This window comes from Bidens hawaiensis, unplaced genomic scaffold (genome assembly GCF_021521415.1).
Source record: "Bidens hawaiensis isolate Kalapana, Puna unplaced genomic scaffold, B.hawaiensis_p1.1 tig00003015_1, whole genome shotgun sequence".
In the NCBI taxonomy this organism is placed as follows: domain Eukaryota; kingdom Viridiplantae; phylum Streptophyta; class Magnoliopsida; order Asterales; family Asteraceae; genus Bidens; species Bidens hawaiensis.
This window is the reverse complement of record NW_027491162.1, coordinates 697,516-711,697: the sequence shown is the minus strand read 5'-3', so window position 1 is coordinate 711,697 and position 14,182 is coordinate 697,516. Positions and strand designations below refer to the sequence as shown.

General features: G+C 43.3%; 1 protein-coding gene across 1 annotated transcript in view; it reads left to right on the top strand.

The window, feature by feature from the left end:
• The window catches only part of LOC143622040 (uncharacterized), a 29,199-nt gene extending 16,927 nt beyond the window's left edge, over window positions 1–12,272 (top strand). Inside the window, exons 4-6 of the mRNA XM_077093292.1 lie at window positions 10,458–10,526; window positions 10,654–10,707; window positions 12,084–12,272. Of these exons, the coding sequence (XP_076949407.1) occupies window positions 10,458–10,526; window positions 10,654–10,707; window positions 12,084–12,272 (312 nt within the window). The remainder of the gene's footprint in view (window positions 1–10,457; window positions 10,527–10,653; window positions 10,708–12,083) is intronic.
• Window positions 12,273–14,182: the final 1,910 nt, after the last annotated feature.

Genomic DNA, 14,182 nt, shown 5'->3' with positions numbered 1-14,182 from the left:
GCCAGCAAGGCCGAATCAAGTCAGGGTCGTCAGAATGAGACCCCAGAACCCGAATCAGGAGCCTTGGACAAAGGATGCTCCTATAAGACATTCATGGCCTGTAAGCCTTGGCCATTCAAGGGAACCGAAGGGGCCATTGGGCTCTACAACTGGATTGACAAGATGGAGACAGTTCTCTCCATTAGCGGATGTAGTGAGAACCAGAAGGTCCTTTACGCGACCTGCATGTTCCAAGAGGCAGCTTCGTCTTGGTGGAAGCTTCAAACGAAAACATTGGGGCGAGAAGTTGCTCTCCACAAGACCTGGGAGGAACTGAAGGAGATGATGATGAGGAAGTTCTGCTCTCGCGCAGAAATCCAAAGTCTACAACAGGAATTCTGGAACCACACCATGGTAGGAACGGATATCGACGCCTACAACAACCGGTTCAACGAACTTTGCCAGTTGGTGCCAGACATGGCAAACACGGAAGAAAAGAAGATCGAGAGGTATATTTTTGGGTTACCTCATGTTGTTAGGGTTCCGCTCAACGCCGCAGCGCCTCCAACCTTTGATGAGGCGGTAGCGCGGGCCATTACCCTTACGAGGGATACGATCCGTGCGGGTATGTTGACTACGCGCGGAATCGAGCAGCGAACCTCTGATCCCAAGAGGAAATGGAACTCTCACCACCGAGGGTCTGACTCCAAGCAGCCACCGTTCAAGAAGCAGGAAAGCGCAAGGGTTTACGCGATTCAGGCCGCGGAGCCACCACGAAAAGGATACAGCGGGCCTCGCCCATGGTGCAACAAATGCAAGTATCACCACGAGGGTGAATGCGCAAGAATCGAATGTGCCAAATGTGGCAGACCAGGGCACAAGACGATGAATTGCCGTATCAGAGAAGCTGGAGCAAGCGACAACTGCTACGCATGCGGGAAGCCAGGGCATTTTAGTCGGGATTGCCCGCAAAAGGGGAACCAAGCTCGCGGGAGAGCTTTTGTGATCGGCGCAGGCGAAGCTAAAGAAGAGCCGAATGTGGTAACCGGTACGTTTTTGCTTAACGGACATTTTGCATCTGTCTTATTTGATACTGGCGCTGACCTAAGTTTTATATCCGCTGAGTTTAAAGACTCCCTAGGCCTAGCAACCAGTAGACTAGACACGCCTTATACTATAGAACTAGCCAATGGTAGGCAGTTATGCGCGAACGAAAGAACTGAACAATGTGTTATAGTCATGGGAGGTCACGGGTTCAATATTAACTTGTTGCCAATAGACTTGGGAAGTTTTGACATTGTGGTAGGTATGGATTGGTTAGTCGAGAACCGCGCGGAAGTTATTTGCCATGAGAAGCAGGTTCGGATCCCACTGTTGAACGGAGAAACCTTGGTAATTCAAGGGGAAAGAAGGGGAGTTGCGACGAAACTGATTTCGTGCCTAAAGGCGCGAAAGTGCCTAAGGAAAGGGTGCTACGCCTTCCTGGCGCATGTCGTAGAGAAGAAAGGAGATGAGCGAAGAATTGAAGACTTACCAGTAGTGCGCGAATTTCCAGAAGTTTTTCCTAAAGATTTGCCCGGATTACCGCCGCCGCGACAAGTCGAGTTTCGTATTGATTTAGTCCCAGGAGCTGCGCCAGTAGCTCGAGCGCCTTATCGATTAGCTCCATCTGAGATGCAAGAGCTATCCAATCAGTTACAGGAACTATTGGATAAGGGTTTCATACGCCCAAGCTTTTCACCTTGGGGAGCTCCAGTACTGTTTGTTAAGAAGAAGGATGGTTCGTTCAGAATGTGTATTGACTACAGGGAGCTGAACAAGCTGACAGTCAAGAATCGGTACCCCTTACCGAGGATTGACGATTTATTTGACCAGTTGCAGGGATCCAGTTATTATTCGAAGATAGATCTACGGTCAGGATACCACCAACTTAGGGTCCATGAGGAGGATGTGCCGAAAACAGCCTTCCGAACTAGATACGGCCATTATGAGTTCTTAGTGATGCCTTTCGGGCTAACTAATGCGCCGGCTGTGTTCATGGATCTGATGAACCGCGTGTGCAAACCATACTTGGACAAGTTTGTGATTGTGTTTATAGATAATATTCTGATTTACTCACGGACCAAGGCCGAGCATGAGCAACACCTGAGATTGATTTTGGAATTGTTGAGGAAAGAAAAGTTGTATGCGAAGTTTTCCAAGTGCGAGTTTTGGCTTAGAGAAGTTCACTTTCTCGGTCACGTTGTAAACGAGAAAGGAATTCACGTTGATCCTTCCAAAGTCAAGGCCATCGAAAACTGGGAAGCGCCAAAAACCCCAACTGAGGTGAGGCAATTCCTAGGACTAGCTGGCTACTATCGACGCTTCATTGAGAACTTCTCCAAAATAGCTCTACCTCTGACCGCGCTAACTCAGAAAGACAAGAAGTTTGTTTGGGGCGAAAATCAGGAAACAGCATTTCAAATGTTGAAACAGAAGTTATGTAGTGCGCCAATTTTGTCTTTGCCCGAGGGGATGGATGACATTGTTGTTTACTGCGACGCTTCACATCAGGGACTTGGATGTGTCCTTATGCAACGAGACAAAGTCATAGCGTATGCCTCACGCCAACTCAAGACCAATGAGAAGAACTACACAACGCATGATTTAGAACTTGGAGCGGTTGTCTTCGCGCTAAAGATTTGGCGCCATTACCTCTATGGTACAAAGTGTATAATCTTTACGGATCACAAGAGCCTTCAACATATATTTGATCAAAAGGATTTAAACATGAGGCAACGAAGATGGGTGGAGTTGTTGAACGATTATGATTGTGAAATTAAGTACCACCCTGGAAAGGCGAATGTGGTAGCAGACGCGCTAAGTAGGAAGGAGCGAATAAAAACGCTACGAGTCAAGGCTCTAAGGTTGACCATTCACGCAGATCTCTCTACCCGCATCCGAGACGCTCAGCAAGAAGCCTTGAAACCAGAGTTTGTTAAAAACGAATGCCTTGGGGGTATGGTTAAGAATTTAGAACTTAAAGAGAACGGCAATCTATATTTCGCTAACCGCATATGGGTCCCTCTCAAGGGAGGATTGCGCGAGCAGGTATTGAACGAAGCTCACAAGACGCGGTATTCCGTACATCCTGGCGCAGACAAGATGTACCAAGATGTTAAAACGCTGTATTGGTGGCCCAATCTTAAAGGCGCCATCGCGACGTATGTCAGTAAGTGCCTGACGTGTTCGAAGGTAAAGGCTGAATACCAGAAACCATCAGGGTTGCTTCAACAGCCAGAAATTCCCATGTGGAAGTGGGAACAAATCTCTATGGACTTCATCACCAAACTGCCAAGGACACCTGGGGGTTATGACACAATATGGGTTATTGTGGATCGGCTAACTAAGTCAGCGCACTTCCTGCCGATCAAGGAAACCGATAAGATGGAAAAGTTAGCCCGACTGTATATTCGAGAAGTAGTTTCAAAACATGGAGTCCCAGTGTCCATCATTTCTGATAGAGATAGTCGGTTCACATCAAGGTTTTGGAGATCGTTACAAGGGGCTTTAGGTACTCGTCTTGACATGAGTACGGCATATCATCCTCAAACGGATGGGCAAAGCGAGCGAACAATCCAGACATTGGAAGATATGCTACGCGCGTGCGCAATCGATTTCGAAGGTAGCTGGGATACTCATCTCCCATTGGTTGAATTTTCTTACAACAACAGCTATCACACAAGCATTAAGGCTGCGCCGTTCGAAGCTTTGTATGGGCGCAAGTGTAGATCCCCACTGTGCTGGGCTGAAGTAGGTGACAAGCAAATGACTGGTCCAGAATTGATCCAAGAAACAACAGACAAGATTTTTCAGATAAGGGATCGCCTTAAGACAGCGCGCGATAGACAGAAGAGCTACGCAGATGTGCGAAGGAAACCATTGGAGTTTCAAGTAGGGGATAGAGTACTGTTGAAAGTCTCTCCATGGAAAGGAGTCCCCCGTTTCGGCAAGCGAGGAAAGTTGAATCCGCGCTTCATTGGACCATTCGAGATCCTGGAAAGGATCGGTCCGGTTGCTTATAAACTCTGTTTACCCGCCGAACTCAGTGGAGTTCATGATACGTTTCATGTGTCCAACCTCAAAAAGTGCTTATCTGACGAAACGTTGATTTTGCCGATGGAAGAGATTCACATCGACAAACAGCTGCACTTCATAGAAGAACCTATAGCAGTAACCGATTGGAAAGAACAAAAGTTACGCAGGAGCAAAATCAAGTTAGTAAAGGTTCAATGGAACTCGAGGCATGGGCCTGAATTCACTTGGGAAAGAGAAGACCAAATGCGCAAGAAATACCCACACCTCTTTCAGAGCATGGCTTCTGCCAGCAACGTCTCCTAAATTTCGGGACGAAATTCGTTTAACGAGGGGAGAATGTGACACCCGGTAAATTCCCAATCCCTTAAATTAAGTAATCAACCTAATAATTAGGTGATTGTAAATATTAAGCGCGTGCATTTGTTATGTGCGCCCTGCGCGAGCGCGCCATGTTAGTCAGCGCGTGCATTTGTTATGTGCGCCCTGCGCGAGCGCGCCATGTTAGTCAGCGCGTGCATTTGTTATGTGCGCCCTGCGCGAGCGCGCCATGTTAGTCAGCGCGTGCATTTGTTATGTGCGCCCTGCGCGAGCGCGCCATGTTAGTCAGCGCGTGCATTTGTTATGTGCGCCCTGCGCGAGCGCGCCATGTTAGTCAGCGCGTGCATTTGTTATGTGCGCCCTGCGCGAGCGCACCATGTTAAGAACCAGCGTGAGCATATGTTATATGCGCCATGCGTGAATGTTTTGGCTTTATGTTATCATGTAACTTAACGTTATGTTGTCTATGAGTTGACCATCCCGCATGATGCTAAGGCGGGTGCATCCTAGATCGTTTATGCGCGTGCGGAAGGGAACTAACCTCCCCGCATGGCGGGAACATTGAGAGCTAGTTTGTCTGAAGCTCCAAGATGGAATTGACTTCAACATGACTGATCACTATGTTGAAATACCAAGACCACCTGGAGAATCTACAAATGAAACTCAATATCCCCAACAGCGAGAAGGTTACGCACCTACCCGCAGCAAAGAAATGTCCTACACGCAGAAAGCTATGCGCACAAAGTGATGCGCACAGAACACTTAGTCTATTCTCCAGACATAAGGAGATTACTCCCGCCCAAAAGGAAACAGTAGCGTGTTTCAGGGATTTTTCCACTTTTTACTGTACACTGACAAAAGTACCTGAAAAAGCACACTGTAACATGAAAAGTCAACTGTCAGCCACCCTATTCTCACCAACCCCAGACCTGCATGTCCTGTCCAAATCAAATCAAGATCTTTTGTCCACTCCTCCACTTTTAAGTAAACAATAAACAATAATAATTTCCATACTTTATCATCATTACACCTAGATATGAAAAGATTTCAATCCCCTAAAGCAAGGGATTGTGTTCCCTTGAGTTTGCCTATAAATATGTAACCTAAATTATCACTCAAAACACACTCCAAAGAACTGCAAACTTGCGCTAATCATCTCCCGAGCATCCGTTATTTTCGATTCTGTTCCAGTTACTAGGTAAGCCGAGGTTATAACCTTGAGATCTACTTTCCAACCCTTATATTCTCCTATTTCTTGATCTTAATATATATACTTCTTGTTATTTAATCGTATTCTAGACCTTCAATTCCAAGGCCAACACCAAGAAAACCCGAATCTCGATTAATCCCTTAACAAGAACCACAGGTGAGTCTCACAGCCCCTATTTTCACTGTTTTCACTATTTTTTTTAAACTGTTTTCGGGGCGAGGGACACGTACTTAAATAATGTTTTATCATGGTATACTTACAAGCTATGCAAGCGATTATGTGTTTAAGTTATGTTTCATGATGAGTAATGCAAACGGTTATCTAAGGTTTTCGATGTATGTGCGCTAGAACTCGAGTAAGTGATCACTTTACCATTGGAACTCTAAGGGTAGGGACTGCTGGTTTGATCCACCCACTCGTAGGGGTCGCACCTCTTTGCATGGACGAGTGCCTAGTATGGTCATGGGGCAGTACTATGGGTTTGAGCCCGCTCGTAGGGGTCGCGCCTCTTTGCATGGACGAGCGCCTTGTTTTCCGGCACAACGTCCGCGCGTAACCCGCGGGACGGAATTATTATTTTAGCTCGTAGTGGCAGCGCCACTTTGCATGGACGAGCACATGTTCCTGAAACGTTCGCGCGTAACCCGCGGGACGGTATTACTTATTTTAGCTCGTAGTGGCAGCGCCACTTTGCATAGACGAGCACAGTTCCCAGAAATGTTCGCGCGTAACCCGCGGAACGATTTTATCAGAATATGTTGATATAACTATGTTTTACCAAGCATGTGTTTTAATGATGCTATCAGAATTATGTTTCAGAATGATTTGTATCAAGATTATACGATTTATCAAGTTACTAAGACTTGTGAACTCACTCAGTTTATACTGATTCAAATGTTTTTACGTGTCTTTCAGGAGATAACTAGGTAGCGCATGGAGTCACACTTAGAGCACCTCACGCTGAACATCTAAACTAGCTTTTTGGAAGATTTTAGTTCTATCCCTTCGATGCGCGTGGTTGTTCCCGCCGCGCATGGGGATATGGCGTAGAAATCTTCAACAATTTTTATACTTGGATGTTTTTATGTAATTTTTAAACAATGTAATGTATTTGTATTAAACTTTTCATGCGCAATGAAAATCTTACTTTGAATGTTTGCAATGGCCCGTGGTTAAGTATCAATTCCCACTCGCGCGCGCCCGGCTGCTTCCGCCGCTCAGGGCCGGGTGTGACATTACCCGTCATGTCCGCAGGTTGCCATGCGAAAACATCGACATTCTTTGATAATAATTGTTTCAAGAAAGTCCGCACTATCTCGAAGATAGCATGTCCAATTGTTACAGTTTGATCAGGGAAATCTTTGTTCAAGACCCACTTTTCCGGTTCAGTTCTCAAAGCTTGTTTTGGAATCTTGCTTGGTTTTGAACTCTTGGTTGCAAAGCAGTGCCTGTTAACATGAATTATTGCGATGCCAGTACAAGTTGGGACTCCTACTGCACCGTGTGCTGTGGACGGATGAGCATTGAAATCACCAATCGCTTCTCGTCCAAGGATAATATCATGTCTTGATATTGCTGGCAAAACCTGAAATTCGACCTCCTCGGTCCTCGAATGAATTCCATCACTCAGGGTGACTGGGAATGAAATTACACCCCACGAATGCATTATTTCTCCTCCGAATCCCAACACTGGAGCGTGGATGGGTTTCAATCTTTCTTTATCTTCTTCGTCAAGCTGATCAACGCATTGTTCATACATGATATTTGATGTGCTGCCGGTGTCGAAGAAGACGTAATGAGAACGATAGTGTCCGAAGAGGGCAGTGATGATTAGGGGGTTCTTATTGTTCGGGCCTCCTTTAATTCGAGGGAAGATCACTGGTTCATTCTTCCACTCTTCATCATCAGATTTTTTTCTCTTATTTCCTGTATGGAACTCTCCTTGTATCATATGAACATTCAAATCTTTAATTTTGTTTCTTACTCGGGCCTAGGATGTCCCGAACAAGTGTTTTTCCATTGTCTGGTTTTCCATTTTTTACCAAGTGTTTGAGTTTTCCAGATTTCACAGCCGTCTCAATTTCATTTTTCAATGTTCTACATTCATTCGTATTATGACCATTGTCGTCATGATACGAACAGTGCTTAGTAGCATCCAAGAATGATCTTCTTGTTAATGGCTGTGGCTTTCTAAATTTTATATTCTCTGTGGTGAGAATTTCAGCGGGAGTCTTTGAAAGAGGAGTCCAATTGTTGGGACCTCGGTTTACAGGTCCCGCTTTGTTCTTGTTGCCTATGAGGGATCTTGCGTCAAATGGTTTTGACGCTTCCGCATTTGGCTGAAGCCTTGACCAAATAGGGCCTTTCGCCTGTCTATTAGGTCTCGGATTCTGAAACTCAACTTTAAATTTTTGTTTCGTGTTACCATTCCTCAATGTTTTCTCAGTATTAGCATACACCTTTGCCGCAGTCATCAGGTCGTCCCATTCTTTTGGCATTCCATCTCTGCCCGTAAGCGTGCGGACTAAATCGTCACATTTGACGTTTTTGCGGAAGGCACCACGAAGTATGTCTTTACTGATTCCACCGATGTTCAAACTTTCGTCATTGAACCTGGTGATAAAATCTTCTATGGACTCATTATCGCGGCGGACAACATCCAAAATTTCTGATAGGTCTCGCGTATGTTTTTTCTGTTGACTGAAGTGTTGGGAAAATTTTTTCACCAGATCGTCCCAACTAGAAATTTCACCGTTGGGTAACTTTTCAAACCATTCTCTTGCTGCCCCAGTTAGTGTCAATGCAAACATGTGACACCAATAGGCAGCGTCCAACCACTAACACCACCTACCGCAATAAAGTTTTGGAGATGATCACTTGGATCAGTCATACCATTATACTTACCCACCGATGTAGGTATCTTAGCATTAACGGGAAAGGGTGCTGTGGCGATACTTGCTATGAACTTTGATTTTTCAGCGAAGGCCGCAAGGCGGTATGGTTTAGTAAAGTCTCGTTCCGCATTGCTATGGTATTCGGTATGGCGGACTATGTCATGCGGATGGCTGCTTTTTGCCTGAGAACTCATCCTACTGTCTCCGGTATACATACTATAGTCTCCCGGGTGGTAGGATGAATTGTAACCGTCAAACTCATCTAAATAAGATGGCATTCGCATATTTATGCGAGGACGAGGACGTAGCCTCGGAAGTTCGCCAAACTCTAGTTCCGTCTGTTGACTGTTACGGGTTTGACTTCCTCGCACTGTTGGTGGAGGAGAAGGAGATCCCCTAGGGGATTCCTCATAATCCAACGTGCGGGCGTGAAGTTGCTCGTTACGTTTTCTACGCTCGTATTCAGCCACCAAACTTTGTTGCTGCACATGGAGCCACTCTTCAGGAGTCAAGGCTCCTCTGGATCTGGAATTACGTCTATGAGATCTCGCCACGTCAGAGTCACCTGAATCATTTTCTAGATCCAACACTGACCGCTTTCGGCGAGTTTTTTCTGTAATCCGTCTGATATTACCCAAATTAGAACCTTTCGGTGCTGAGGTCCGTCCCATATCTAGGGGGTGGTACCGGTTGGTGCTGTGACGTTCTCTAGGGTAAAACCCCCAGGTGTTACGTCAATGTTCCGGACCCTGGAGCTGTGACTCGCTCAAGAGTACGGCCTCTTGGAGTCGTGACGCATGCAAAAACACTAAGACCTGGTGGTGCTTCTGTGTTAGTTACACGTGACTCAGTTGCAGGGGTTCCCGTCGGTCCTTCAGGAAGTTTACTCATATCAAACGAACCAAAAAACCAACGAAAACTATAGCTGTTCTAACACAAATCACGGATGGCGCCACTGAAGAAACACGGATCCACTCCCCGGGTATGGGTCCTGGATCCAGTGAGTCCACAGGGTACAATACGATAATTACCACCACGATATGAGTAAGGCTTCCTAAAGTCCAGTGACCCGAACCTGCAAAACAGACACCGTGAGCCTTGTTACAGAAAGGACAAAAGGGGAGGGGGTCTTCCTGTAACCACCCTCCGGCGTGAGAATCAGTAACGTTCGTAATGAAGAAAGTACTGATGTATAAAGACTAAGTGTATTCAGAATATATGTGAGTGAATGAATGAATACCTCATATCGTTTGACAAGGTATTTATAGCCGAAGGATGATGGAAGATGATTGGGGCAGCTGCCCTCTTCTAGAAGATCTTTGATAACCGCCTGGACACGTGTCTTCTTGTGATAGGTTGGGCTATACGTCCCATGTGCATGGGTATAACAACCCGGACACGTGTCACCAACTGATAGGATGGATCGCACCCTGACCATGTGCACGGTTATAACAACCTGGCCACGTGTCTTCTTGTGATAGGTTGGGCTATACGTTCCATGTGCATGGGTATAACAACCTGACACGTGTCACTAGCTGATAGGATGGATCGCACTCTGACCATGTACACGGTTATAACAACCTGGCCAGGTGTCCTTTTTTCATTGGTTAGTATGTCACGTATTCCCCATGTAAGAATCATGAGCCTTTCTTCTAGAAAGTATTTGAATGGCGACAACTGTCCTACTGGCACTGTCCTCCAGTTATTTGTGCGGACATACGTCCTGTCTTGCAGATGACTTTTGAGGACGCTAGGATGCTTCTGCGAGTGTTATGAGAACGTTCCTCCTTACTCGTAACATGCGGGTTGCCCAAGTGTCTCGCGGGTTGTTTATAAGAGGGTTCTCTATGACCCGCTAGTAGTATTTAATGGTATTTGGGTTCTTTTGGTACCCTACCTCTACAGTTTTGTATAAAGTAAATGCAACTTTGTTTGATTCTTTGATCGGTATCTTATCTTTTAATTTGGACCAGTGGCAGCTTGTTGAACAAGAATATGAAGGCCAATGTGGTTCAGAATGCAAAACTATCGAACGAGCTTGTCAAGGGGTAACTACTTATTTATTCTTTTCTAGGGTGCAACCGTTTACTTGTAAATCCATATTTGAACACTTACTTTGTAACGCTCTTGTTAATTTTCATGGATGAATTTTAGAAACTTCGGATGTTTTTTTAGGTTATAGGGTACTATGACACAGATGTTGCAGAGTATATTTACAAATTACAAAAATAAGCGTACATTGAGTTCAAATTACAAAAATAAGCGTACATTGAGTTCATTGGTTAATTACCTCTGCAAAGATCTCACTACATGTAGTACTAAGCCACGCATGTTCCTAAGGTAAATCCATTATCTCACTCGTGACATAAAGCTTTATTCTCTTCTATTTTTTTTGAAAGTTAAACTTCATTTAACCAAAAAAAAAACAACAAAAAGGGAAACAAACTGCAGGCCTCTCCACAGAGAAACGGAGGAGCACCGCAGCGCCCTAAAAAACCAAAATTACAATAACGCATTCCTGCACCAATTATCCCAAACCAAATCCCCTATCTTTGATCTATTTTTTAACCAAAGAAAACATAAAGATTTAATATCTCCCATGATGTCCTTAATCTTAACCTCAATATCTTCAAAATGTTTAAGATTTCTAGCTTTCCAAATCCTCCAAGATCCGATAATAATAATGCCATGAAGTATCTCTTTTTCTCTCTTACCCAAATCCACAAAAGAGTGAATCTCCATAATATCTTTCGATTAGAAGGCAAATATTTAGGGGATCCCACACCAAACACTTATTTGTTGCCACACTAGAGCTGAAACTAAACACCCTGATAAAATATGGTCGATAGTGTCTTCTCCCGAACTGCATAACAAACACAGGGTAAACTCCACATTAATGTTTCTTTTTATAAGAATCTCGAAGGTAGGAAGCCTATTTAAGACCACTCGTCATGCGGAAATGTTGCATTTTATAGGAGCCCATCTGCTCCATCTCACCACATTACACCCCACACCAGCCCTGTCCTTCATTAATTTCTTTCTAACCGACTTGACCGAATAAACTCCTAAATGATCCCCTAACCACCTCCAAGAATCATTCGAGATACTCCACCCAACCGTAATTAACGTATTAAATAGGCGTTCCCATTCCACCATCTCCATATGAGACGACGGATTTCTCGACCACTCCCACCCCCAACAAACAAAACTATCTTGCGGCAAACACTCTCTATGATTTTATAATTCTTTTTCTTTTCTAACTTAATTATGTTTGGGAAGGCTTCTTGTAAAGTGGAGTTACCACACTAGAGATCTGCCCAAAAACAGATGGTGTTCCCTTTGCTCACTTCACCTTTAATTAAATGGATGAGCTTCTCATCCACAAAACATACCTCATTTAGTACTTTAGCCACCGGTTTCCACGACCCCGCGATATATTTGTTAAAACGGACCTCATTCTCTTTTAATCAATCAAACGTTTTTGGTCTTTTTGAGTTGTTTTAATTACTGAAAATTACTAAAATACATTTAAAGACTCCAATATTTCATATTTTATTCTGCTAAAAGCTTCAAATACATTTACTTTTTACTGTGTAAATTTTCAGGGTCGGGAGCCGGGTGAGACTCTTGTCCCAAAGTCCGCAAAAGAGGCTGGAATGGAAAAGATGTTAAAGTCAATGGAGGGTATGCCTGGAGCACCTGGCATGAAAATGTATTCAAGAGAAGAACTCATGCGTGGAAAAGGCTTAGATGATGAAGACGATGATGACGAACCATCAATCCCTTCGATTTAGGTAAGAACTTAGGTATTTTATATTCTTCTTATAACTAAATAATTTCTTTTAACTAAAATGTGTAAGGTGTACTTAGGTGCCATCTCATATTAATTGACTATATGTTCCTTTATTTAATAAACGAACAAATATCAAGATTTTTTTGTTGTTCATTTAATTAAACAAACGAACATGAAAACACGTATTGGTCGTTCTATGTTCATGAACGTTCATTTAAATTTTAATAAATACGCTAGTTATATATATTTGAAGAGCAAGAACGGTTGGCGTAGATAAGGAAGAAGATATAAACCATAAATGAGAATAAAAAAGACATCTGCATGAAAAAAAGAAAGGAAAAACAAAAATACTATTTTTAGCACCAGAAACAACTTTTTTTATGAGACCCATTTGAGAAGAGGCGAGAGGCGGGCTGGTAACAGGTTAAAACAGATAATTAAAAATAATGTATATCAATAATAAGACAATTTCGACAAGTTAAAACGGGCCGGCTTGGCTTCGCTCGAATCACTTGTCTAAAATTTTTATCAAATTTCTCCATATATGAATTGAATTAATGGGTTCTTGAGTTATACTAACAAACCCATGTGTGTTTATGTATGCATGTGTATTTGTCAAATGTGTATGTATATGCATGTATCTGTTAGTGTGTATTTTGCATCGCCATGCTTATAAATGTATATATGTATGAACCCTCGGGTGGATAAAAGTGAAATTGCACTAATTTTGATGTTATTTTACTAATTTCATGAAAATAACGTCAAACGTGGCGGAAGGTTAATCAGGCATCATGTGTTAGCGTTGATAGCCGAAAGAGAAGGGTATATGCACCAATCAGCCGGTGTCCCGATGATTGAGTACTATGTGCCTTATGTCCAAGGCTTGATGCAAAACTACTATCGAGCCGGGGGTCTCATCGGAAGCAGCCTCTCTATCCCTATGGGGTAGTGGTAAGGCTGTCTACATCTTACCCTCCTTAGATCCTACCATAGCTTTGCTATTGGTGAGATATACTGAGTACGACAACGACACTGCTTTTAAAGTTCCATAATAAAGGTTTTGCTAGAATAAGATCCAATTCTTAATTTGTTATAAAAACTGGGAAATTAATATAATAAAGCTTTAGCCATTATCAAATTTGTTTTTCAATTTTGTATATATTGGTTTTATTGGATCGGTAACGCTTTGTATGTTTCTATCTACTGTTGAATTTGTGCACTAATCGTTTTACTTAGTCTTTGCAGGTTTTCTCAGGAATACTTTAGGAGCAGCTAGAAAAGGAGGATATCATGACAGCGATGGACGTAGAATTGGTAAACCTAGAATTCCATTGTTTTATAGTTAACTTTTTTAGTTATTTATTTTGTTAGTAACATGTATGTTGAAAATTAACATTTAGCTGAAAGAATGGTTAATCTGTATTTCTCCTTGCCTTCACCAATAATACAATTGGTGTATATTGAACATTGTTTCCAAAATAGACGATACTAAATACAGTAACCAAATAATCAAGACAATGAAGAATATCCCAAGAATCATGACCATATCTCTTGTATCTCTTCCATTAATATTCACCCGCAGTTTTAACGGGAGTAAGATCGAACATTTAGACTGGACCTGAAAGACTCGAACAATCGCCGTGGAAGCCCCTTGGTAAAAATGTCTGCAAACTGAAACTCTGATGGAACATGAAGGACCCGAACATGGCCGATTTGAACCTTCTCCCGAACAAAGTGTATGTCCATTTCGACATGTTTCGTGCGTTGATGTTGGACCGGATTACCTGAGAGGTATATAGCAGAAACATTGTCACAATAAACATTAGTTGTTGTTCGTATGGGTACCCGAAGTTCCAATAGTAGGTTGCGAATCCATGTGGCCTCGGCAACTGCATTGGCTACCCCCCCTGT